Source organism: Saccopteryx leptura, chromosome 6 (assembly GCF_036850995.1).
Source record: "Saccopteryx leptura isolate mSacLep1 chromosome 6, mSacLep1_pri_phased_curated, whole genome shotgun sequence".
In the NCBI taxonomy this organism is placed as follows: domain Eukaryota; kingdom Metazoa; phylum Chordata; class Mammalia; order Chiroptera; family Emballonuridae; genus Saccopteryx; species Saccopteryx leptura.
The window spans coordinates 92,515,596-92,542,849 of record NC_089508.1 but is presented as its reverse complement, the minus strand read 5'-3'; the positions used below and the strand labels follow the sequence as shown (position 1 = coordinate 92,542,849).

At 43.4% G+C, this 27,254-nt stretch overlaps 2 protein-coding genes across 7 annotated transcripts in view; one reads left to right on the top strand and one right to left on the bottom strand.

Annotated features, from left to right (window-relative positions):
* Nucleotides 1–5: 5 nt before the first annotated feature.
* On the bottom strand, nucleotides 6–4,524 carry C6H14orf119 (chromosome 6 C14orf119 homolog). The gene is made up of 2 exons (XM_066343844.1): nucleotides 4,258–4,524; nucleotides 6–1,152 (listed from the first exon to the last, which is right to left on the bottom strand). Exons 1-2 carry the CDS (start codon nucleotides 4,290–4,292, stop codon nucleotides 723–725), a joined length of 465 nt encoding a protein of 154 aa, XP_066199941.1. The 5' UTR covers nucleotides 4,293–4,524; the 3' UTR covers nucleotides 6–722.
* Nucleotides 4,525–4,578: 54 nt separating this feature from the next.
* Nucleotides 4,579–27,254, top strand: part of ACIN1 (apoptotic chromatin condensation inducer 1) — a 42,867-nt gene continuing 20,191 nt past the window's right edge. For 5 of the 6 annotated variants that reach the window (XM_066343842.1, XM_066343839.1, XM_066343837.1 and 2 more), the window contains exons 1-6: nucleotides 4,579–4,905; nucleotides 6,685–6,750; nucleotides 9,817–9,928; nucleotides 10,343–10,462; nucleotides 24,206–24,294; nucleotides 25,612–26,868. In XM_066343842.1, the coding sequence (XP_066199939.1) occupies nucleotides 4,594–4,905; nucleotides 6,685–6,750; nucleotides 9,817–9,928; nucleotides 10,343–10,462; nucleotides 24,206–24,294; nucleotides 25,612–26,868 (1,956 nt within the window). In that variant the 5' untranslated portion in view covers nucleotides 4,579–4,593. The remainder of the gene's footprint in view (nucleotides 4,906–6,684; nucleotides 6,751–9,816; nucleotides 9,929–10,342; nucleotides 10,463–24,205; nucleotides 24,295–25,611; nucleotides 26,869–27,254) is intronic. The other variant, XM_066343840.1, reaches the window with a different exon arrangement.

The following is a 27,254-nucleotide window of genomic DNA, read 5'->3' as shown; positions in this document are numbered from 1 at the left end:
GAAACTTATAGTTCTGACAATTCGTTCTTTATTTTGATATAAAAAAATAAACCCTTCAACCTCTGAAGAGTGTCACTTGTTTTCACACTGTTGTAGAGCACTTAGAGAATAAGACATCTGCTAGCAGCTCCAAGGCTATCACGTTTTTGAAAAATGTCATTGTTATTTGGATTCAAACACTTATCAGTGTGGAAAAAGTAGTAATTACTTCCCTCTTCTGATTTTTCCATAATTTTACTAAATCATCAAAGGAAAGCTAGTAGTTAGGATGTCACATAATTATGCCAGAATCTGCTAAGGGTGGTGAAACCAACCACCTGAATCCAGCTAAATGTAAAAACATGACCTTTTATTGACCTTCTCTCCTGTTTCTAGAGTAGAAGAGCTCTACTTTACATTCCCATGGGCCAGCACTTGGCTTGAGTTATAATGTTTAGGTGCCTTTTGGTTATAGTTGCAAAAGAAGCCATTAAATTGAGTTTGACATCTCGTAGAAAGAAGTACACTAGAGGCAGACCACCATCTGGATTTGCTTAGGTAGAAAACATTTACACTGGGAGTCCAGCGGATGTACTGTTAACCAGGCCTATACTGGTTACCAAGTTCAGTAAGTGGATCAGGATATCATCCCCAGACTGTTAAGTGACACGTTTGAAGTTTTCACTGTAAAGTGTGGCTTCAGCTCCATCAACCATGGTTATCTTCTCTAATTTTAATGCCTGTCAGTCTTTACCAGCTGTAGCAGCCACTGCTTGGTAAAACTTCGCCACGAAGTCTGGCTCACTGACTTCCAGCTGCCTGACAAATTCATTGCGGTCCTCCTCAGCCCAACCTCGAAACCACTGATCCCAAAGACGTAGCTGGCACTCAAAGATACAAGGTGGTCGGTTTGCTCCAGACACACTAAGCTGCTCCAGACTTTCCAGTAATGGCTGTAATTTTCCTGGCACTGCTTTAACAACCAGGTCTTGTAGGAAACGTTCACGCTGTGGACCAGACCAACTGGCAAACCAGTGAAGAATACACTTCATTTCCTGGGAAGTAATGTAAGACATTGGGGGAGGCGAAGAGTAGGTAGAATTGTCTGGCACCGAGGGTAAGGGAGAAGGGAAGGGTAGCTGCACTGAAGATGAAGATGATTCCAGTGGCATCCTGAAACATAAAAAGCACTGTTATATACTCCCTAGATAGAGCAACCAACATACAACTTCCCATCAAGGAATCTTATCACATTCAATCAGCATCTACAAAGAAAATTACTTTTTACCACTTCAGGGTACAGGAAACAGAGTCCTTTACTTGGGTTTTTATCCAACCACTACAGAAAAGTCATCCAAGAAGACCTTCATTTTATATTTGCCAACTTTCCTCCCTTTTTCAAACTTATTACCTTCCCCAATATCCACTATTCTTATAAAGAATCTAAAAATACCTCCCCTCCTCTCAATAAAAAAATAAATAAGTAAATAAATATAAATAAAAACCTAAAAATATCCAACTTTTTTTTTTTTATTAAGTGAGGGGTGGGGAGGCAGAGAGACAGGCTCCCACATGCGCCCTGATCAGGATCTACCTGGCAAGCCTGCCATCAGGCGATGCTCTGCCCATCTGGGGCTGCTGCTCTGTTGCTGGTTAACTGAGCTATTTCAGCGCCTGAGGCGAGGCCTGGAGCTATCCTCAGTGCCTGGGGCCAACTTGCTCAAACCATAGGAGCCATGGATACAGGAGAAGAGGGGGGAGGGGAGGAGAGAGAGAGGGGAGAGGGGGAGGAGAGAGGGGAAAGAGGGAGAAGGGGGAGAGGGAGAGTGGGGGGAGGAAGAGGAGAGACAGGGAGAGAGAGTGGAGGGAAAAAGGGGGGGGAGAGAGAGAGAAGAGGGAGGGGTGGAGAAGTACATCATCACTTCTCCTGTGTACCCTCACCATGAATTGAATCCGGGACTTCCACACGCTGGGCTGACGCTCTACCTGAGTCAACCGACCAGGAGCTATTTGACCAAATTCTATTTCATGCATAAGCATGACAGTCTCCCCTGTTTATCAGACTTTGGCAACTAAAAAAACATACAAACAAAAAACCCCAAAGCAGTCATGGCCAGGTAGCTCAGTTGGTCAGAGCATCATCATGATAAGCCAAGGTTGCAGATTCAGTCCCCAGTTGGGGCACATAGAAGAACCAACCAATGAATGCATAAATAAGTGGAACAACAAATTAATGTTTTTCTCTCTCTAAAACTCAGTAAATAAAAAAAATTAAAAAGCAAGTAGCCTTGTACAGAACAGTGAAAATACCAAGGATGAGGATAGTTTAGTTTTTTTTTCCCTCAAAAGACCTCTTTCCCTTTGGCCTTATCAACTTTCAGTACAGACCCTTAAAATACAAATTTTCTCAAAATCACTTCTTCACTTCATCATACATATCTAGCCACTGACATCAATTGTTATCTATCAAGTCTCCTTGAATGATTTCATCCTCCTGTTACCGATACACCACAGGACAGTTTTTGAGCAAAAAAAAAAAAAAAAATCTTTGTCCTGCCTAACCAGGTGATGGCGCAGTGGATAGAGCGTAGGACTGGGATGCAGAGATCCTGGTTCAAAACCTGAGGTCGCCAGCTTGAGAATGGACTCATCTGGCTTGGGCACAGCTCACTAGCTTGAACCCAAGGTCGCCGGCTTGAGCCCAAGGTAACTGGCTTGAGCAGATAGTCACTTGCTCTGCTGTACCCCCCCACCCCCACCCCCTGGTCAAGGCAATCAGTGAACAACTAAGATGCCTCAACGGAGAGTTGATGCTTCTCATCTCTCCCTTCCTGTTTGTCTGTCCCTATCTGTCCCCCCCTCTGTCTCTGTCACACACACAAAAAATCTTTGTGCTTTTCTTAGATCAACTGAAAGTTGCAAGGCCACATATTCTTGTTATATATTTCTTCTTTGTTCTTGGTTTTGGCTATTGTAACCTTTTGTGGTAGTCTTCTTTTTTGTTTTATTTGACCCTCTCCACCTTTCCTTCTCTTCCTCTTCCCTGCTGTTCCTTAACCCTCAATAAGTCCAGCTTCTCCAACACATTTCTTGCTCATTTTCTCCTGCCTATTTCTATGTTCCAAGTTGAGTAGCGGGATTAAAAACAAAACAAAACAATGATTAATGCTGGTCCATCACATCTTCCCTAAGTTTACAAAGGTACCCATTTTTTTTTTTTATCAAGTACATGCTTGTAAAGGGATTAAAAACAAAACAAAACAATGATTAATGCTGGTCCATCACATCTTCCCTAAGTTTACGAAGGTACCCATTTTTTTTTATCAAGTACATGCAGCAGGTCAGGGAGGGCCTAGATGCTAATCATTCCAGAGTCATCAACAGTGGACGGAAAAAGGAAATCATATATAATGAAAAAGTCTCCTTTGCAATGTGCATATAGCTTCTAAAATATGCCACAAACTTGATAACATATATTCAAGTGCTTCCTTATATTTCCAGGAAAGCACCAGGAAAAAGAGCAGAATAAGTGGTGGGTGCCTGGCACAAAATAAGATAACACAATAAAAAGACAGGAGAATAGCCACGTGTTTATACAAGACTAAAAGAAGTCTAGTTGGTTTGGTGGTTTAGGAATCTAACAAGTATGTTACAGTGCCGTAGATGTATGACAATTCATGCCTTTGAAAATTTTTCCTTAATGTTTAATATAATACCTACTGATGCCCTGTCACTGATTTGCATCACTAATGCAACTGAAGGTTAGCAGAAGAGTTTGACAATTTGACTCTCTAACAATGAAAACTTTAAACTACTACTATCTATGAGCTATTTTACTGTTTGTGTTTCTTCTACTACACACTGGACTATTTGTAGTAAGAAAGGAACCTCTCAAAAATTAACAGTACCAAAACAGTCCTGAGAGGTTGTTTTTTTCAGCGGCCCTATAAGAAGCAATTCCTCCTAAAAGAACTTTATTCTCTTACTTGGAAAAAAGGAAGACGTGGCTTCCACCGCAAACTTAAGTTCAATGATCATGAATTAGTTCAGTCGGGGTCTGAAGATACGGTGCTGCCACTTGCCCAATTTGGAAGCCACCAAGCCTGACACTTCCAGGTCCCTTCCAGTCCCAAAGAACAACGTAGCCTTAGATGGGAGTGGCCGTGATTAGGAGATAGGCGGCAAATATTTCTGTAGAAGAGCAGAGACTTGCCCTACGAAGGTAACCTGCAAATACCGAGTCCGACCCAGCCCGTGAGGGACTTCCACCCCGCTTACCTCTCCCTTCTTTTCAGAGGGCAGCGGGACACCATCACAAGACCGCTTAGGCTCCAACTACCGTCGCTGCTTCCATGTTTCCTGAAAATCCCAAGCGAGGCCAGCCAGGCAGCCCACGCACTTCCGGCCCCAGACCAGCCCCAAACACCCAAGCACCTCAGCGCCTCAGTTTTAAGTCCGGAGAGAGCCGAATAATTCCGATTATGGTTATGCTAGAGTCGAGGGCTTCCGAACAGATTCGAACGAAAGTCTCGGTAAAGCGAAGATAACCGAGCGCCGATAGCAGGGAGAGGGAGGGGGAGCGTCCAGGAGATGGAAAAGAACCGATTGGTGCCGATGTGGAGACGGAAACTCCCGAACACTTCCGGAGGAACCCGGAGAATTCTGAGTGGTAATCGAGGGGTTGACTATAGCAGTGGGAGGGGCCAGATAGGTACGTTCGAAGGGCGTTGGCGGAAATTACCGAAGATGCCCGAAGCCGTCGGGACGGACCCGAGTACCTCACGCAAGATGGCGGAGCTGGAGGAGGTGACTCTGGACGGGAAGCCTCTTCAGGCGCTGCGGGTGACCGACCTGAAGGCCGCACTGGAGCAGCGAGGCCTAGCCAAGAGCGGGCAGAAGAGTGCCCTGGTCAAGCGGCTCAAAGGGGTGAGAAGACGGCTTTGCCGGGGTGTCGGAGGGGAGCGGACCCGGTAGAGACGAGTCTCTGCCGCGGCGCAGGCGCAGTGTCCGGGCTCGGCGCGAGCTCGCTCAGGCCGCCAGCGCGAACCTCCGGAGCCGCGCGCACGGTGGTTGGCGAGACTCGCGCTGGAATAGAGATAGCGCCGGTTCCCGCCTTAACGGCAACGGCGCGAGCCCAAAATGGGAGGGTTCGCGCTACTCTCCTGGAGTGTCTTAAGCTCCTTCCTTCTTCCCCCACCCCCTCCTTGTTTGTGTCTGTGGTTTCGGCGCATGCGCTGCAGAAGGAGTTAAATCCCACTACAACCACCGGCGTTGCTGGCCTGAGGGGGGCGAGTTAGGCTAGGTCAGAGTTAGGGGTATAGTTAGGCGGAGGGATTGATGGGGGTGGTATCGCTATCCAGAATAGGATTGGAATAGGGTAAAAATGTCTGCTTGATTAGGAGGAGGTGGATGAAGAATCCTTGATTTGAAGAGACGTGGTTAGAGAGGGGTGTATAATTTAGAGGGCATCCAGAAGCAATTTGGGTGGATTAGAGTTTGATGTATGTTGGTGAGAGAGGTGAGGCAGGTTTGGTTGGTATATGTTGGGCCCAGGTTTTAAATCGGTTTGAGTAAATTATAGTGGGATAGTCATGAGGTGTATGGCTGGATTGGTATGTATGGGTTTGGTGTTAACACAGGGAAGATGGTAATGTCTTGGTTTTAATTAGATTTAATTCGGATATGTGGTGGGTAGTACATTAGGGCTGGGTTGTCTCAAGGGTTAAATTGGCAGACCGTTGCTTATACATAAGCTGACAACTTCGTGTGTGTGTGTGTGTGTGTGTGTGTGTGTGTGTGTGTATCGCAGGGGTAGTCAACCTTTTTATACCTACCGCCCACTTTTGTATCTCTGTTAGTAGTAAAATTTTCTAACCACCCACCGATTCCACAGTAATGGTGATTTATAAAGTAGGGAAGTAACTTTACTTTATAAAATTTATAAAGCAGAGTTACAGCAAGTTAAAGCATATAATAATAATTACTTACCAAATACTTTATGTCGGATTTTCGCTAAGTTTGGCAGAATAAATCTTTATAAAACAACTTACTATAGTTAAATCTATCTTTTTATTTATACTTTGGTTGCTCCGCTACCGCCCACCATGAAAGCTGGAACACCACTAATGGGCGGTAGGGACCAGGTTGACTACCACTGGTGTATTGGATCAGACCACAGTTTACAGAGTCTGTGCTTATTTTGTTCTGTAGTCTCCTCTTTGAAATTTTTAAAATTTGGTAAGTCTAGTTGCCATTCGTGGAAATAATGTCAGATTTAGTCCTGGGTAACTGTTTGACCTAGTAATTCAGTCAATCCAAAACCAGCAGCCTCATATTGGTTCCATGTATTTGAAGCTGATTTGAGTATTTGAAATAATTGTACCTGCAGGGCCAGAGTTAGAAGGGGCACTAGTCAGAAGTGCAGAAGATAATAGGGATTATAGTATTGGTTTTATCACTGTCACTGATTTTGCTACATAGCCAGGTCACTGTCTCTCGTGTGCCATACCTGTACATTTGGGAGCAGTAACCATGACTACCTTTAAGAGTCTTTTGAGATGAATGAGAATATTATTAGTGAAGGGCTTTTCGATCTCTAGAAAAGGGGTACAGTTTAAGTGTATATGGTTAGTCATTGTGTTTAATGAAGACATTGGGGAAAGGGAGTTTTCCCAGGTCTCTAATTTTTTCCCTTCTCTGTACCAGGCTCTAATGCTAGAAAATTTACAGAAACACTCAACACCCCATGCTGCATTTCAGCCAAATTCCCAGGTAAGAAAGAACATTCATTAGACGGGTAGGCTCTTTGGATGCATAGACACATGGAAGGACATGATGTATATTTGATGCTAAATCCCTTAATTCCCTGGGTTGGAAATATTCTCATACCAGGACAGTTGAATTCTAATAAAGAATTCAAGGCCCTGGCCAGTTGGCTCAGTGGTAGAGTGTGGCCCAGCATGGGGATGTCCAGGGTTCAATTCCGTGTCAGGGCACAGAGGAGAAGTGCCCATCTGCTTCTCCACCCCTCCCCCTCTCACTTCTCTCTCTCTCTCTCTCTCTCTCTCTCTCTCCTCCTCCTCCTCCTCCTCCTCCTCCTCCTCCTCCTCCCCTCCTGCAGCCATGGCTGGATTGGAGCGAGTCCTCAGCCCTGGGCACTGAGGATGGCTCCATGGCCTCAGCCTCAGCTGCTAAAAAATAGGTCCATTTGCAATGGAGCAAGGGCCCCAGATGGGCAGAGCATCGCCCCCTAGCGGGCTTTCCCGGTGGATCCCAGTCAGGGCACATGCAGGAGTCTGTTTCTGCCTCCCCTCCTCTCGCTAAAATGAAAAAAAAAAAGAATTCAAGAACAGAGTCAGAAGAGCTATTAATTTCTGATACTTGAAATCATGCATTAGAAAGTTGTGGTTCCAACTGATTAAGTGTAGTACAGGAATCAGAAGTCATTTATTTTCCATTGATTTGGGAAAAGTAATGGTCTTAAAATATAGTTATAAAGTAGACAATCAATAGGGCAGTGTAGGAAAATACTTGCTGAGGAATTCTTGTGTTGACATAGTTTTTCCAAGAAGTCATCCTTTACAAATCATCCACCATAAGTGTTAGTAAACCATGCAGTTATTCCTAAACATTATTTGCTCTATTACTTTGGATAAGAAACTTAACCTTTGGAAGCATTGGTTTCCTCAATTTCCCTATGTGTAATATAAGAAGTTGTACTAGCTCCACTCTGGAGAGTTTTATAACTGAGGTTTTGTGGGACTGCTTTTTGCAGCTTCCTGGGGAAAATGATCTTCCCAGGTGAACAGGGGTTCACACCCTCCTCTTAAATTAAATTAGATGTTTTTATTGGCTTTGTATATTGAGTTTCTGCATAAGACCTCATTAGAATAAATCATTCAACAGGGGTGTTTTTTTTTGTATTTTTCTGAAGTAAGAAGGGGAGGCAGAAAGACATACTCCCGCATGCACGCAACTGGGATCCACCCGGCACACCCACCAGGGGGCGGTGCTCTGCCCATCGGGGCCGTTTCTCCATTGCAACAGAAGCCATTTTAGTGCCTGAGGCGGAGGCCATGGAGCCGTCCTCAGCGCCCAGGCCAACTTTGCTCTAGTGGAGCTTTGGCTGTGGGAGGCGAAGAGAGAGCCAGAGAAAGGAGAGGGGGAGGGGTGGAGAAGCAGATGGGCGCTTCTCTTGTGTGCCCTGGCTGGGAATTGAACCCAGGACTTCACATGCCGGACTGATGCTCTTCTACCGAGCCAACCAGCCAGGGCCAAACTAATCTCTACTTTAGGTGAAAGCAAGCATTTACCATATTTAGGAAAGATGACTAATAACATAGAAAGTATTTAGGTTTTTTTTCTTTTTTATGGAGTTCTAAGAGGACTGGAAAGCAAGAAGGTTCTTAGGAGAAAGACTGGTGAAAAGAAACCTAAAGGGCAGAAGAGTGATTTGGAAGTCTGTGTTGTAGAAAGGAGGCAGGGGGAGAGGGTTAAGCTCCTGGATTTTAAATATTGTTACCAAGGATTTCTTATCACCTAGAGTTGAATGGACATCCCTTATTTTAGTCTCATGCTTTCACACTTTGAAGAACTGTACTTGAATTTCGGAGATGCTTGTCAAGATATTTTCTAGATATGTAGAGATTAGTCTTTTGTTGGCAACAAAAGATAAACTAGTATGAGATAGTATATTTTCTTTTTATTTCTGCATATTATGAAAAATTTTATATTTGTTTTTTAGATAATTTCTCTTGTCTAAAAATTTACATTAAAATACATGATTTTATAGGGATTTTTATTTCTTTTAAGTTACTTGTATCATCACTCTTTGCATGGGAACTATTTATTTATTTATTTATTTATTTTGTATTTTTCCGAAATTACAAGCAGGGAGCCAGTCAGACAACTCCGGCATGCACCCGACCCAGATCCACTTGGCATGCCCACCAGGGGGCGATGCTCTGCCTATTGGGGCCTTGCTCTGTTGTGGCTGGAGCCATTCTAGCACCTGAGGTGGAGGCCGTGGAGCCATCCTCAGCGCCCAGGCCAGCTTTGCTCCAATGGAGCCTTGAATGCGGGAGAGAAAGACAGAGATAGAAGAGGAGGAAGGATGGAGAAGCAGATGGGCACTTCTTCTGTGTGCCCCGACCAGGAATAGACCCTGGGACTTCCACACACCAGGCCGGTGCTCTATAGCTGAGCCAACTGGCCAAGACCAGGGAACTGAATATTTAAAATGAAAAATTATGTGCAGTTTCTCTTTTTGCTGTCTTTTTTTTTTTTTTTGTATTTTTCTGAAGCTGGAAACGGGGAGAGACAGTCAGACAGACTCCCGCATGCGCCCGACCGGGATCCACCCGGCACGCCCACCAGGGGGCGACACTCTGCCCACCAGGGGGTGATGCTCTGCCCCTCCGGGGGGTCGCTGGGGCAGAGGCCAAGGAGCCATCCCCAGCGCCCGGGCCATCTTTGCTCCAATGGAGCCTTGGCTGCGGGAGGGGAAGAGAGAGACAGAGAGGAAGGAGGGGGAGGGGAGTGGAGAAGCAAATGGGCGCTTCTCCTATGTGCCCTGGCCGGGAATCGAACCCGGGTCCCCCGCACGCCAGGCCTACGCTCTACCGCTGAGCCAACCGGCCAGGGCCTTTTTGCTGTCTTGTGACTCATAGGGCTGTTTGTTTTGGTCAACACAAAAGTAGCTTTAAAAAGAGCTGTCCAACATTTTAATCTTTCTTGATTCTAGGTATAAGGTGTAGACCTTTGCTCCGTGGAATTTTCTTCCTTGCATTTTCTTAGTTTGTTTTCCTAGACTTTTCTTTTTCCATGTCTTCTACACAGATTGGTGAGGAAATGAGCCAGAACAGTTTCATAAAACAGTATCTGGAAAAGCAGCAGGAGCTACTGAGGCAGCGTCTAGAACGTGAAGCTCGAGAAGCTGCAGAATTTGAAGGTAAGCCCAGACTTACCAGTTCGTACATGGAGTTCTTCATCCTTATTCCTATAACTGAGTAGATGGGCCAGTTTAACTAGGCAATTTCAGGGATAAGTCAGTCTGAGACTACATATTTGCTTTGGTAGTTTATGTAGCCAAGTGAGTTAGTATTTACCTTTTGTCAGGATAAAAAGACATTAATTTGACTATATTACTAGAGGAGAATTTTTGCCAACAGAAAGACATAAGTAAATTAAGGCACCCTTTAGATGAGGTAGAGCTTAATCCTAGGGAGATTTCTGTATGTACAGCACTCTTTTTACTATATACTCTTATCTGTCACTTGACCTGACCTCCTTCACTCCTTGTACATATTCCTACATGGTGAGCCCTTCACTCCCTCCCTGCCCCGACCCAATCTGTACTTTGCAGAAGCTTCAGCTGAGTCGGAGGACGAGATGATCCATCCTGAGGGAGTGGCTTCCCTGCTGCCTCCTGACTTTCAGAGCAGCCTGGAGAGACCAGAGCTGGAGCTCAGCAGACATTCGCCCAGTACGTATCTCCCTCCCCACTGCGCTGTTTTGTCAATTCTGCGTAGTTGGTGGGGGGAGGTAGTCACACCTCCTTTCATGCTAAGCATCCATTAAAGCCCCAGGGAAACTCTGTGACTTGATCTTTGATTTGTTTTTCATAGAAATTATGTCCCTTTTGAAGTCTGCTTTCACTTCTATGTTGTGTTAACCTGTCAAAGTGTTTTATAAGGTGGTATGATTTTTTTTCTCACTTGTACCTCTTTAGCTTCTTCTACCTCTGAATTAGCAACAGTCCCAACCTTTTTTTTTAACTCTTCTCCAATTATATATATTATGAGTTGCCCATCCAATCATCCCCCAAAGCACATCTGCTGCAGCTTCTTAATTCATAATTTTTATTGAGTGCCTGTCTATGCCAGTCATGTAGTAGACACCAGAAATATAGTAGAGAATGAGATAAGCCTGCTCTAATGAAATGTATAGCCTAGTGAGGAGATGGACATGAAATTATTACATAATTAATTACAATTGTGCTGTGTGCTGTGCAAGTCAGTACAGTGTATTATGTGAGCTCTAAACCAGTGTTTAGGCAAGATTAAATTTTTCATGTTATTAAGCACCCAATTTTACATAGTACTTTAAGCAAAAGTCTATAAGTGCAGCTTTATTTGTTCGGAATTACCTATCTAAGACAGTATCCTTTTAGGAGAATGTGTTTATATGACATGTACAGTAGTAAGTTGTGCACTCATTGGTTGCTTCTCATGTGCCCTGACTGGGAATTAAACCTGCCACCTATGTGCAGAGATGACACTCTATCCATTGAGCTACCTAGGCAGGGCCAGGAATCCATATTCTTAAAAGTAGTAAACTAAGCCCTGGACAGGTAGCTCAGTTGGTTAGAGCATTATCCTGATACGCCAAGTTGTGGGTTCAATCCCTGGTCAGGGCACATACAACAATCAACGAATGAATGCATAAATAAGCAGAACAGCAAAATCAACGTTTCTCTCTCTCTCAAATCAATCAATAATAATATTAAAAAATTACCATCTTGGCCTGACAGCTTGATTGGTTAGGTTACTAGTGTATAAATGACATATGTACAGTAGTTAAGTTTATATTAAATTAATTGTAAACAAGTATTTTGAATCATTAATATTAGTGGTCATAAGGAAGGCTATCATCCCATATTTAACATTTAGAATGTTTGGAAGTTGCTGTCTCTTCTTTTTTTTTTTTTTTTTTTCATTTTTCTGAAGCTGGAAACAGGGAGAGACAGTCAGACAGACTCCTGCATGCGCCCGACCGGGATCCACCCGGCACGCCCACCAGGGGCGACGCTCTGCCCACCAGGGGGCGATGCTCTGCCCATCCTGGGCGTCGCCATGTTGCGACCAGAGCCACTCTAGCGCCTGAGGCTCCTGCATCCTAGTCTGACGCTCTATCCCGTGCGCCACCACCTGGTCAGGCTGAATGTGCTGTTTTTCAAGGAGAGGTAGATCCAAGTGAATCTAGCTAGTGTAAAGTATTCTTTCATATTCAAGAATAGAGAAACCATTAGAAAGGTGGATTGATGCCTAACCAGTGATGGCGCAGTGGATGGAGTGTCGAATTGGGTCACAGGAGTTCCAAGTTCAAAACCTGAAGGTTGCTGGCTTAGGCGCGGGCTCACCAGCTTGAGTATGGGGTCATTAACATGATCCCAAGGTCGCTGGCTTGAGCAGTAGATAACCGGCTCAGCTTGAGTCCCTGCAAGGCACGTATGCCAAGATTACAGGTTCAAGACCTGGTCAGGGCACATACAACCAATGAATGCATAAGTGGAACAATAATTTGATGTTTCTCTCTCTATCTGAAATCAATTAAAAAATAAATTATAAGATGTTCTAGGGTACCTCTACTAATTAGCAAATTATGTTACTAGAAATCTTACTTTAAACAAAATCTTATTAAAGAGAACCCAAAAATATCCAAAGCAAAAAAATAAGAGGGCAGCTTGACCAGGCAGTGGCACAGTGGATAGAGTGTCAGACTGGAACACACAGGACCCAGTTTCGAAACCCCAGGTCACTGGCCTGAACGCAGCCTCATCCAGTTTGAGTGCGGGCTCGCCAGGTTGAGTGCAGGGTTGCTGGCTTGAGCGTGGATCATAGACATGACCCCATCGTTGCTAGGTTGAGCCCAAAGGTCAATGGCTTGAGCAGGGGCTCACTTGCTCTGCTGTAGTTCTCCCTGGTCAAGGCACATATGAGAAAGCAATCAGTGAACAACTAAGGGGACGCAACAAAGAACTGATGCTTCTCATCCCTCTCCCTTCTGTCTGTTCCTATCTGTCCCTCTCTCTAACTCTGTCTCTGTCAAAAAAAATAAATAAATAAGAGGGCAGTCCAACAGTTTACTGGCCTATGGTAGACTGACATTGTACTCCTGAAAGAATCTAACTTTTGGGTTAACTCCTGGTATTACCACTGATACAATTAAGCATTGCTAGAACTGAAAACTACTAGTCCACTTAAAACCTTGACCAAAATCTGGACCACATCTATAATGAGATTTACATTCTAGCCAAGACCAGAATAGCATATACATCAATTGTTGACTGTACTCAACAGTTACATTCACCTCTTTCTTCCTTTTTCTTTTACCTGTTTTTTTTTTTTTTTAAGAGAGAGAGAGAGAGAGAGAGGGATAGACAGAGACAGACAGAGAGAGATGAGAAGCATCAATCATTAGTTTTTCATTGCGACATCTTAGTTGTTCATTGATTGCTTTCTCATATGTGCCTTCATTGTGGCCTTCAGCAGACCTAGTAACCCCTTGCTCAAGCCAGCGACCCTGGGTCCAAGCTGGTGAGCTTTGCTCAAACCAAATGAGCCTACGCTCAAGCTGGCGACCTCGGGGTCTCGAACCTGGATCCTCCGCATCAGAGTCTGACACTCTATCTACTGTACCACCACCTGGTCAGGCACTCTTTTGCCTGTTTTTTATTTTTGTTTTCTTTCATTCATTACAGACATAGGTAAAATCCTGCTGACATAAAGCACTGAAGAGACTGACTCCCTTCACTCTTAAATCTTTGTTTTTGAAACCTTATTTCTATGTCAGGATCCATTCCTCATTTTCATTTCAAATTACATTTAAACTGAGACAGGCTCACCCAGGCCAGATAGCTTGGTTGGAGCATCATCTTGAAGTACCGAGGTTGCCAGTTTGATCCCGTCAGGGCACATACAGGAATAGATGTTCCTGTCTCTTTTCTGCTCTCTCCCTTCCTCTAAGATCAATAAAATAAACATTTAAAAAATAAATTGAGACAGGCTGTTTTGTTAAAATAGTTCCTTATTAAATCATGTCCCTATCAGGAATTCTCAATGATTTCCACGTTACCTTTAGAATAAAAAAGTTCATACACATTGGCTTGATATTCAAAGCTCTTTGCAATATTATCCCAATCTACTTTTTTTTTTTTTTCTTTTTCTTTTCCTGAAGCTGGAACCGGGGAGAGACAGTCAGACAGACTCCCGCATGCGCCCGACCGGGATCCACCCGGCACACCCACCAGGAGGCGACGCTCTGCCCACCAGGGGACAATGCTCTGCCCCTCTGGGGCGTCGCTCTGTTGCGACCAGAGCCACTCTAGCGCCTGGGGCAGAGGCCAAGGAGCCATCCTCAGCGCCCAGGCCATCTTTTGCTCCAATGGAGCCTTGGCTGCGGGAGAGGAAGAGAGAGACAGAGAGGAAGGAGAGGGGGAGGGGTGGAGAAGCAAATGGGCGCTTCTCCTGTGTGCCCTGGCCGGGAATCGAACCCGGGACTTCTGCACGCCAAGCCGATGCTCTACCACTGAACCAACCGGCCAAGGCCCCAATCTCCTTTTTTTTTAATAGCAAGACAGACAGACAGGAAGGAAGAGAAATGAGAAGCATCAACTCATAGTTGTGTTACTTTAGTTGTTAATTGATTGCTTCTCATACATGCCTTTTGCGGGGTTGTGGGGGGGTTCAAGCTGAGCCAGCGACCTTGGAATCATGTTGATGACCCCACACTCAAGCTGGCAAGCCAGCAACCTTCAAGTTTTGAACCTGGAACTTCTGTGACCCAGGTTGACACTCCATCCACTGTGCCATCACTGGTCAGGCATCAGGTCCACCTTTTTAATAGTTTCTCTATTCTTGAATATAAAAGAATACTTTACACTATCTAGATTCACTTGGTATCTATCTCTCCTTGAAAAAGCACATTCATTCCTATCTCTATACGTTTTCTTCCTAGAAATACCCTTGTCTCCTCTGTGCCAATTCAAATCTTACCCATCTCTAAGGCTCAGCTGCTCAAATTCTACACCTTCATGAGGCTCTCTAATCGCTCTAGTCTTCAGAAAGCTTTTACTCTTTTGAATTCCTATGATGCATGTATCTGTACTACTTCCATGTCTCTTATAAACATGCCAACTCCTAGAGTTAGTTTTATGTGCTATTGTCTTCTCTCCCTAAATACATTTTACAAATGTGCTAACTCTCCATATATTCTAGTATGGAGATAATGTATATAGCAGGAATTCAACAGATATTTTTGAGTGATTTTCATTTGAGAGGAAACACTGACAACTAATTTACAAGGGGTTTTCCCTTCCTCCTGGCTTCACAATCGGAAAAAAGAGTGCTAAGAGCAAAATGGATCAATTGAGGGTCTGCTATTTTTATATTTTATATTTGAAAATAATTCTCTAAAAGACAATTCCAACCATTAAATACCTCCTAAAAATCTATTTTCAAGAAGAAATTCTATATTAATCAGAAGAGACAGCAACTTCCAAACATTCTAAATGTTAAATATGGGATGATAGCCTTCCTTATGACCACTAATATTAATGATTCAAAATACTTGTTTACAATTAATTTAATATAAACTTAACTACTGTACATATGTCATTTATACACTAGTAACCTAACCAATCAAGCTGTCTGGCCAAGATGGTAATTTTTTTAATATTATTATTGATTGATTTGAGAGAGAGAGAAACGTTGATTTTGCTGTTCTGCTTATTTATGCATTCATTCGTTGATTGTTGTATGTGCCCTGACCAGGGATTGAACCCACAACTTGGCGTATCAGGATAATGCTCTAACCAACTGAGCTACCTGTCCAGGGCTTAGTTTACTACTTTTAAGAATATGGATTCCTGGCCCTGCCTAGGTAGCTCAATGGATAGAGTGTCATCTCTGCACGTAGGTGGCAGGTTTAATTCCCAGTCAGGGCACATGAGAAGCAACCAATGAGTGCACAACTAAATGGAACACTTAATGGAACAACCAGTTGATGCTTTTCTTTCTCCTCTCTTTCTCTTTCTTTCCCCCTCCCTCTCTCCCTCTCTCTTTCTTCCTCCCTCCCCCTCTCTTTCTTCCCACCCTTTCTCTCCCCCTCTCTCCCCCTCTTTTTCTCCCCCTCTCGCCCTCTTTCCCTTTCCTCCTTACCTCATTCCTTTTTCACTCTGTCAAATCATTGGAAAATTAAGAAGAAGAAGAAAAAAAAAAAAAAAAAATATATATATATATATATATATATATATATATATATATATATATATATATATGGGTTTCTGGGCCCTACCCCCAGAATTTCAGGGATTGTGACTTCTGGGAATCTACATTTTTGTTTCTCTCTTTTTGTTTTTTTTTGGAGGGAGTGGGGGGAATCTACAATTTTAAAGTCCCCTTACAATTCTTCTGATCAACTCAATTTTTGAATGACTGATAGGTTTTCAGTATTATATTTAATCAAGATCCTTGTCTTATATTCCAGCAACCTTCTATTTATGTGCTGTAGACAAAATCCCAAATAGAAAGAAATGGTTTATAAAATCCTCCCTGGCCCTCCTCTTTGACTTCTTATCTTGCCATCACTTTCTTCAGATTTTCTAAGGTATTGGGAGTCAGTCAGTATTCACCCTCTAATAGTCAGAATTGGTCTGAATTTCCTTGTTGATCCTTATGTTAATTTTTTCCAAAAAAGAACTCAATCCAGGAAAATTAGGAAAAATACCACAGCATTTAAAAAAGGAATATTTAGAACATAGGTTTTACAAAGGGATAACCCCAGAGGATCTTAGCCAGACTGACTTACAGAGCATGTAGTACTCATTCCATTTTCTCATATTAAATCTGGATGCCGAGATTCTAGAGACATGCTAGATAATGTTACTTATACAGCTACCCTGAGTCATGTTTATGTTTGGCATCATTGCTAAGTGTTCATTCTCTTAATTCCTGCGTCTTATTCGAACCTAAGGATTTCATTTGGCCACAGGCTTTGCTTTGATCTTTAGCTGCTACCTTACTTGGGTTGTGCAAATCCTGCCTAGGGATTTGTTTTCTAGGATGAAGAAACTACTTGCATTCTTCATTTTCATACATTCCACATTGTCTTGCAGCTATTAGGCACCTTTTCTTTTCTCCTGAAGGCTTCTGCCAATGGAATATTGGAAATCTTACATTTACCCTAGCTTGCTTTTCTTGTTTTTGCGAGAGAGACAGAAAGACATGGAGGCAAGAAGGGAGAGAGGTGAGAAACATCAACTCAAAGTTGTGTCACTTTAGTTGTTCTTTGATTGCTTCTCATGCATGCCTTGACCGGGGGGCTCAGGCCAAGCCAGTGACCCCTTGCACAAGCCAGCAACGTCTGGGCTCAAGTTAATGACCATGGGCCCTGGCTGGTTGGCTCAGCGGTAGAGCGTTGGCCTGGCGTGCGGGGGACCCGGGTTCAATTCCCGGCCAGGGCAGATAGGAGAAGCTCCCATTTGCTTCTCCACACCCCCTCCTTTCTCTCTGTCTCTCTCTTCCCCTTCCGCAGCCAAGGCTCCATTGGAGCAAAGATGGCCCGGGCGCTGGGGATGGCTCCTTGGCCTCTGCCCCAGGCGCTAGAGTGGCTCTGGTCGCGGCAGAGCGACGCCCCGGAGGGGCAGAGCATCGCCCCCTGGTGGGCAGAGCGTCGCCCATGCCAGGTGGATCCCGGTTGGGCGCATGCGGGAGTCTGTCTGACTGTCTCTCCCCGTTTCCAGCTTCGGAGAAATACAAAAAAAAAAAAAAAAAAGTTAATGACCATGGGGTCATGTTGATAATCCCACGCTCAAACCAGCGACCTGGGGTCTCAAATCTGGGTCCCCAGTGTCCCCTGCTGATGCTCTGTCCACTGCACCACTGCCTGGTCAGGCCTTTTTTAAACATTATTTTTATTAACTTTTAGAGAGAGGAACATTGATATGTTCCATTTACCTATGCATTCAGTGGTTGATTTTTTCTAATTGATTGATTTTAGTGAGAAAGAGAGAGAAATATTGATCTGTTTCTGTATGTGTCCTGACTGGGGATCGAACCAGCAATCTCTGAATATTGGAACAATGCTCTAACCCAGCAAGCTATCTGGCCAGGGCCATTGGTCGATTCTTATATGTGTTCTGACCAGGGATTGAACCACAATGTTGGATGGTCTACCCAGCGAGGGCAAAGTGCTCAATTTCTGCACATTATTATTCACATCTGGCTTAGGACACTTAATAAGGCCATGTGCTCATAAGAGAAGATGGTACCTTTCCCAGAAACTTGTCTGTATCATACCAGCTTTGTACAAAGAGCTAGAAAGAAATTTCTTATCTCTTCCTTGTATTTTGTATTGCTTATTAAGCTCTTATCTCATGTCAGATTTTTTTGCAAAACAATGATGGCCAAAACTTTCTGAACCGTCCAGTCCATTTTACACTCATCTCTTTTTTTTTTTTTTTACATAGGCAGAGATAGACAGGGACAGACAGACAGGAACGGAGAGAGAGATGAGAAGCATCAATCATTAGTTTTTTGTTGCACATTGCGACTTCTTAGTTGTTCATTGATTGCTTTCTCATATGTGCCTTGACCGCGGGCCTTCAGCAGACCGAGTAACCCCTTGCTGGAGCCAGCGACCTTGGGTCCAAGCTGGTGAGCTTTTTTTTGTTTTTTTTTGCTCAAGCCAGATGAGCCCGCACTCAAGCTGGTGACCTCGGGGTCTCAAACCTGGGTCCTTCCGCATCCCAGTCCGACGCTCTATCCACTGCGCCACCACCTGGTCAGGCATCTCTTTGATGACTTATTATTCAAGTGCTTCCAGAAGCATATTCATCTAAATCCTATCACTGCACCATGGCTCCATTGGAGTAAGTTGGCCCAGGCGCTGAGGATGGCACCATGGCCTCACCTCCAGTTACAACGGAGCTGTGGTCCCAGGTGATCAGAGCATCGTCCCCTAGTGGGCTTGCCAGGTGGATCCCAGTCGGGTGCATGCAGGAGTCTGTTTCTCTGCTTCCCTGCTTCTCACTTAAGAGGGGAAAATCCTATCACAGCAGGTTTATAGTGTCAAAATAGTATGACCCATTAGAGTATCATGCAGCTTACAATAGATGGAGAAAGAAGCTGTTTGTTTATACATACCTAACTCTAAAATCACAACTCTAAAACTCTATTTGACCTGTTTAACACATTTATGTCTGGCCAACTTTGTCCATGCCTTTTTTCCTGCTCTTAAAATTACATTTATTTACTCAGAGCATAATTGTGTTTACTGAAAGCCTGTTACTTACTTCAAAGCATTTTTCTTATGACTTTAAATACATGCTTATAAGTATTGTTTCTAAAGTGAAAACAAAGAGAATGTTTCTTATATAGAATTTGTAGTGATAAACATACTTGGGATTGCTAGGCCTATGAGTTTTAGTTGTTTATAGTATTTGAGGGGTATCTGAGAATCTATTTTGTATGTTTTCCCTCCAGAGTTTAGGATTTTATCCTTTAAAAATTTTTGTTCTCATTTAAAAAGTAGTATATATTCATCAAATTTGGAAAAACTAGAAAAAACAAGTTTATAAATCACTAATAGTTTCCACAAACTAAAATAACTACAATTGATATTTTGGTTTATAATTTTTCCAGTGTTTGTTTTTTTTTTGTCTGTATATGAGCTTAAAGTAACTGTAATATTAAAATCTTTATCTTCCCTCCAACCTGGTTAACTTTTTTTTTTTAATTCTTGAGCATCTGGATAATGTTTTATTGTTTTGGGGGGTTTTTTGGGGAAGGGGGTTAGAACAGCTTTAAGTTCACAGCAAAATTGAGAGGAAGGTACAGAGATTTCCCTTACGCCCTTTGCAGCACATATGCATAGCCTTCCCTTCAGTAAGCATCCCCTATTAGAGTGCTACATTTCTTTTTTTGTGTGTGGCAGAGACAGAGAGGGACAGGTAGGGACAGACAGGAAGGGAGAGAGATGAGAAACATCAATTCTTCGTTTCGGTTCCTTAGTTGTTCATTTATTGATTTCTCATATGTGCCTTGACCGGGGTGGGGGTGGGTGCTACAGTAGACCGAGTGACCCCTTGCTTGAGCCAGCGACCTTGGGCTCAAGCTGGTGAGCCTTGCTCAAACCAGATGAGCCCACGCTCAAGCTGGTGACCTCGTGGTCTCGAACCTAGGTCCTCCACATCCCAGTCCAACATTCTATTCACTGCACCACCGCCTGGTCAGGCAGAGTGGTACATTTCTTAAAATTGATACATCTACATTGACACATCATAGTCACCCAAAGTTCATACTTTACATTTAGGTTCACTCTTGATGTCCATCCTGTGGGTTTGGACAAAATGTTAATGACATGTATTCATCATTACAGTATCATACAGAGTATTTTCACTACCCTAAAGATCCTTTGTGCTCTGCCTATTCATCTGTCCCCTACCCTCTGCCTTTTTATTTCTTTTTTATTTTATTTTATTATTATTATTATTAAGTGAGAGGCAGGGAGGCAGAGACAGACTCTGGCCTGCGCCCCAACTGATATCCACCCGGCAAGCCCCCTACTTGGTGATACTCAGCCCATCTGGGGCCACTGCTCCGTTGCTCTGCAGCCGAACTATTTTAGCACCTAAAGCGAGGCCATGGAGCCATCCTTGATGCCCAGGGCCAACTTGCTCAAACTGAGCCCTTGCTTCAGGAGAGAGGGAGAGAGAGAGAGAGAGAGAGAGGGAAGGGGAAGGGGTAGGGGTAGAGAAGCAGGTGGTCACTTTTCCTGTGTGCCCTCATCGGGAATCAAACCTGGGACATGCACACACTGGGCCAATGCTGTACCTCTGAGGCAATCAGCCAGGGCCATTTCTTTTTTATAAAACTACAATAAATCTGCTTTTTTCCTTTACACTTGCAAAGGAGCTTTGCCTAAAATTAATGGAAAATACTGTTTTTTGGTTTTACTCATTTTGTAATTTAACCTATCCCAGGTCATTTAATTATGAAATTATTACTGTTATTATAGCCAATGCATTATTGGCTTCTTACAGTTTTTTTTTAAGTGTTTGCTAAAGAATCAGGCCTATAACTGCATACCTTAACTATAGATTCTATACACACACATATAAATCAAGCCTTTATTCACTATCCCAGATAAAAAATGTTATGTACAGAGATCCTAACGTTTAGTCTTCTATTTTATTTTATAACTTTCCTTTTTTTAATTTTAGAAGCAAAGACTAGTTCATTTTAGATTGTTGAGATATAGAAATAAGAAAGATCTTGGGTTAGAGCTAACCACATTGGCTTTATTTGCCACCAGTTTAAATACCATTAGTGTGGAGAACATAGTTTTGTGGATCATTTAAACCTTTTGTGTACTGTATTGTAATTGAGCCAATCTAGCTGAGTAAGTATCTGGAATGTAATCTTTAGGTTGTTTCCTAAACTCTTTCTCATCCGTATTTGTATTGATACTATGTATAATGGTATAATGTTTTTTTGGATTATTTGTGTGTGTGTGTTTGTTTATTTGTCTGTTTTTGTGAGAGAGAAAAAGAGGAAGGGAGAGAGATGAGAAGCATCAACTGGTAGTTGCATTGCTAGTTGTTCATTGATTGTTTCATGTGCCTTCACCAGGGGGCTCCAGCCGAGCCAGTGACCCCTTGCTCAAGCCACCCTTGGGCTTCAAGCCAGTGACCCTTGGTCTCAAGCAAGCAACCATGAGATCATGTCGATGATCCCATGCTCAGGCTGGTGACTGCGCTCAAGCCAGATTAGCCTGTATTTAAGCTGGCATCTTAGGGTTTTCAACATGGGTCTCAGTGTCCCAGGTTGACGCTCTGTTCACTGTGTGACCACCAGTCAAACATATATATATGTAATTTTTAACAGAGACAGAGGGATAGATAGGGACAGACAGACAAGAACAGAGAGAGAGATGAGAAACATCAATCATTAGTTTTTTGTTGCGACATCTTAGTTGTTCATTGATTGCTTTCTCATATGTGCCTTGACCGTGGGGCTACAGCAGACCAAGTAACCCCTTGCTTGAGCCAGCGACCTTGGGCTCAAGCTGGTGAGCTTTGCTCGAACCAGATGAGCCCGCTCTCAAGCTGGTGACCTCGGGGTCTCAAACCTGGGTCCTCCACATCCCAGTCTGACACTCTGTCCACTGCGCCACGGCCTGGTCAGTCTAGGCCAATGTTTTTCAACCACTGGTCCACCAGGAAATGTGTGCTGGTCTGTGAAAGAGTTAACCATTCTGTTGTTGAATGAAGATTATAGAACCAATTATTTTAGCCAAATTCGCTTATGCTCAGGGTAATTCCTGCTTTAACAGTTCCCAAAATACTTCTTCTTTGTTTCCAGTCCCCAAATGTAAAAAAGGTTGAAAACCACTGGGCTAGGCCTATATAATATTTTAATATTGGTAGGAAACTTAGAAATCTTCCAGTCCATTCCCTCCTTTTTCTCATCAAGTCATTGAGACCAAATTAAGCTATTTGCCTACAGTTACCTTCCTTAATGAAATGTGAATGTTTTTCCAATTTTACATGGAGTTAATATTTAGAGTTATCTAGGTTGGTAGTTTCTAAGGTTTATTTTAATAGAACTTATTTTTCCTTTAAAAAATTTTTCATCTTAAAAAAAAATATTTTTCATCTTAAAAATTCTCATCTTGTGTTTCATACATAAAACATAATTGAGCCAGGGCCCTGGCCGGTTGGCTCAGCGGTAGAGCATCGGCCTGGCGTGTGGGGGACCCGGGTTCGATTCCCGGCCATTTGCTTCTCCACACCCTCCCCCTCCTTCCTCTCTGTCTCTCTCTTCCCCTCCTGCAGCCAAGGCTCCATTGGAGCAAAGATGGCCTGGGCGCTGGGGATGGCTCCTTGGCCTCTGCCCCAGGCGCTAGAGTGGCTCTGGTCGCAGCAGAGCTATGCCCCGGAGGGGCAGAGCATCGCCCCCTGGTGGGCAGAGCTTCACCCCTGGTGGGCGTGCCGGGTGGATCCCGGTCGGGCGCATGCGGGAGTCTGTCTGACTATCTCTCCCTGTTTCCAGCTTCAGAAAAATACAAAAAAAAAAAGCATAATTGAGCCTGAATCGTAGTGGTGTAGTATAGTATATAAAGCGTCCACCTGGAACACTGGTTTGAAACCCTGGGCTTACTTGGTCAAGGCACATATAGGAAGCAACTACTGCGAGTTGATGCTTCCCATTTCTTCTCTCTCTCTCTCTCTCTCTAAAAAAATAAAATAATTGAGAAGGGCTCATTTCTGAAGCCCTGTCCAGTTTGCTTCTAGTAATTCTAAGAACTTTAGGGTCTTGAAAACTATTTATGTAAGTATAGTATTCATAATATTTTGGTCAAAATTAGTAGTAGCAATAGGCAATCCAAAGAAATAGATATTGAATAAAGGAAGTCTTGAGTTTTGATTCAGAGTAAGAAAACATTTTATAGAAATAAGTGCACAGCCTGACCAGGTGGTGGCACAGTGGATAGAGCATCCGCCTGGGACGCTGAGGATGCAGGTTTGAAACCGCTTTAGTGTGGGTTCATCCAATTTGAGCACAGGCTCACCAGCTTGAGCATGGGGTCACTGGCCTGAGCATAGGATCATAGACATTATCCCATGGTCACTGGCTCAGCTGGAGCCCCCTGTGGTCAAGGCAGAGATGAGAAAGCAGTCAATGAACAACTAAAGTGCCACAACTACAAATTGTTGCTTCTCATCTCCCTTCCTGTCTGTCTGTTTAAGAAAAGGAAGAGAAAGAAAGAAGTATACCTTGGCTTGACCAGGCGGTGGCACAGTGGATAGAGCATCGGACTGGGATGCAGAGGACCCAGGTTCGAGACCCCAAGGTTGCCAGCTTGAGTGCGGGCTTATCTGGCTTGAGCAAAAAAACCCCATAAAACTCACCAGCTTGGACCCAAGGTCGCTGGCTTGAGCAAGGGGTTACTCCGTCTGCTGAAGGCCCACAGTCAAGGCACATATGAGAAAGCAATCAATGAAAAACTAAGGTGTCGCAAAGAAAAGCTAATGATTGATTCTTCTCATCTCTCTTCGTTCCTGTCTGTCTGTCCCTATCTATCCCTCTCTCTGACTCTCTCTGTCCCTGTAAAAAAAAAAAGAAAAAGAAAGAAGTATACTTTGTATTTTTACATCTCTGCTAGACAGTTTGAAGCCCCTGGTAGTTACTTACCTTTACTTGAATTATTGTAATAAGTAAATTGACTTTTAGATATTAAAAGTATTCCAGATAAACACTGTAGAAATTATTAATAAGACCTTGACCCTTAGGGCTTTATATAGTCTTTTTTTCACATAGAAGTGAAAGAAATTTATATAAATATGTATTGACCAGTTCATATGCTATGATTGATTGAATTTAGAAAGCAGCCTTGAAAGAGTGTTCATGTCATGAGTCTGACTTGCTTTTTTTTTATTTGATAGGAAAAAGCTCCTCTGTTTCTGAAGAGAAAGGTGACTCTGATGATGAGAAGCCAAGGAAAGGAGAAAGACGATCATCCAGGGTCAGACAGGTAACTCGTATATCTGCTAAAGTATCCATCACCTCTTTGGGTAATACTTTGGATATCTCCTCCTTCTCAAACTGTTTGGGTGTCTCTTTAGATTTCTATAAACTTTTTTTTTAAGTAAGAGGAGGGGAGATAGACTCCCGTATGCCCCCAACTGTGATCCACACAGCAGCCCCCATCTGGGGCTGACGTTCGAACCAACCGAGATATTCTCAGCCCCTGGGGTTGATGCTTGAACCATTCGAGCCACTGGCTGCAAGAGGGGAAGAGAGAGAGAAGGGGGAGAGGCAGGGGAAAAGAAGCAGATGGTTGCTTTTCATGTGTGCCCTGACTGGGGATCAAACCTGGGACGTCTGCATGCCAGGCCAACACTATCCACTGACCCAGCTGACCAGGGCCTAAATTCATCTTCTTTCTCCTCTTTATCATTTCTCTCTCTCTCTTTTTTCTTTTTCCAAGTGAGAGGAGGGGAGATAGACTCCCACATGCACCCCAACCAGGATCCACCTGGTGACTCGTCTGGAGCCATGCTTGTAACCAAACTATTTTTAGCACCTGAGGCTGAGGCTCCACAGAGCCATCTTCAGCTCCCGGGGTTGATGTGCTCAAACCAATTGAGCCATGGCTGCAGGAGGGGAAAGAGAGAGAGGAGGGGGTGAGGTGAAGAAGCAGATGGTCACTTCTGTGTCCCCTGAGAATTAAACCCAGGACATCTACATGTCAAGCTGACACTCGACCACTGAGCCAGCTGGCCAGGGCCTCATTTTTTGTTTTTTAATTTAGATCTGCTCTGGCCTTCAGATTTCTAATATATAAAAAAAATAAAACTTATTTGTAAAAGTTAGCAGATTGGTCTATATTCCTAAGGTACATTATTAGAAAAATATGTAATTAAGTATTCAGTTAAACCTTAAAGCTATATGTTACAATGTTAAGTAAGCAGAATACAGAAGTATATCTAGTGTGATTATATGGAAAAGAATGGGGGAAAAATTAAATAAACTAAATTGATAATGTGATCACATTAAGTGATAATGGGTCAGTCCACCCTACTTTCTATATGTTCAGTTTATTTTTAAAGCTTGAAGCTTAAAAATTGAACTAGAAGTTTTGTTATTGTGTTGCTTTTGGCCACTCTATTATGATTCCTGTTAGAGTCCATATTAGTCATGCTCGTCTACTGTCACACTTGTTTCTGTGTTGCTGAAAGCATATGTCATTGTGTTTCTTCTTCCTGTGTGTGTCTCATGAGACACTTTTCCCCTTCTGTTGATAGTAAGCAAATGTACTTGGAAAAATTGTGTCTCTCTTTTCTTTCAGGCAAGAGCAGCTAAACTCTCTGAGTGCAGCCAGACTGCTGAGGAGGAAGAGGATCAAGAAACACCTTCCAGAAATCTGAGGGTCAGAGCAGATCGAAATTTGAAAACAGAGGAGGAAGAAGAAGAGGAGGGAGAAGATGAAGAGGAGGAAGAAGAAGAGGAAGATGATGATGAGGGACTAAAATCTAGGGATGCACCAGTTCCAAAACAGTTTGAGAAAGAAGGGGAAGAGATGCCCAGAGCAAAGCAAGAAGAGGTGGTAGATGAGATACCCCAAGCCATAAGGTCCCAGGAACAGGAGGGGTTAGAAAGAGGAGGGAGAGTTACAAGGTCCCAGGAAGAAGCTAGTAGAAGAAGTCATCTGGCCAGACATCAGCAAGAGAAAGAGATGAAAACAGCTTCTCCCCTTGAGGGAGAAGAAAGAGAAATAAATTCTTCAAAAGGCTTAGAGGAAAAATCAAAGTCCCCTTCTCCTCCTCTACTTACTGAAGATGTGGAGAAGGCCCCTCTGATGCTGCAACCAGAGCAAACTGCCAGTGAGGAGGAGACTCCCCCACCTTTACTTACCAAGGAAGCATCTTCACCACCTCGTAATACACAACTTCAGAGTGAAGAGGAAATAGAACCCTTGGAAGGCCCAGCCCCCCCTGTTCTCACTCAGTTATTTCCTCCTAATACAGATGCTGAGAGCAGGGAGCTGTTAATATCTCAGCATACTGTCCTGTTGGCAGGAGGCTTGTCTCCTTCATCAAGTCCTGCAAACACCAAAGTAGAATCACCAGCAGAGAAAGTGCCAGAGGAAAGTGTCCTGCCTCTAGTTCAGAAAAGCACACTAGCTGAATCCTCAACCCAGAAGGGTCCTGAAACTGAATTAGACAAATCTGCTACATCACTCCCTCTAAAAATTGAGGAATTAATACCAGGCAAAGGGATCACTGAGGAATCTCTGAAACAACCATCTTTGGAACAGAATGAAGGCAGAAGGGCTTCTCATACCCTTCTATCAAGCCACAGATTGAAACGGTCAGCCGACTCATCCTCTAGCCGATCCTCCTCATCATCATCTTCCGGTTCTAGATCAAGGTCTCGCTCTCCTGATAGTTCAGGCTCTCAGTCTCACTCACCTCCAAGAGCTAAGCAGAGAGATGCATCTCATGCCAACCCTTGTGGTATATCCAAGACAGGCTCCAGATCAACATCAGAGTCCAGGTCACGTTCCCGTTCACGTTCACGTTCAGCATCAAGCAACAGCAGAAAAGTAAGTGTGGGAATATCTTGGGTACATTGCTATTCTTTATGTATGCCAGTGTTTCTCAAACCCAAGAGAACCTATCATATTTTCTGACAGAAAGAAGAAAAGCTTCCTTTAGTCCCCAGTTCAGTCATTACTTTCCCCTTATTTCAGAGTCTAATTTTTTTATCCATTGATCCTACTTAGGGTCCTTTTTCATTTTGAGCTCCTTTGATCCCAAAGAAAAGATTTTGAATTTTCCTTTTTTATTTCATTTAGTCACCTCCTCCACTGGACTATAAAGTTCCTGAGGATATGAGCATGCCATTTTTACATGTGTATTCTAGTTCCCAGCACCCAATTGGGACTCAATAAGTAATGGGTTGACTAATCTAAGAAGTCAGGGAGATCAC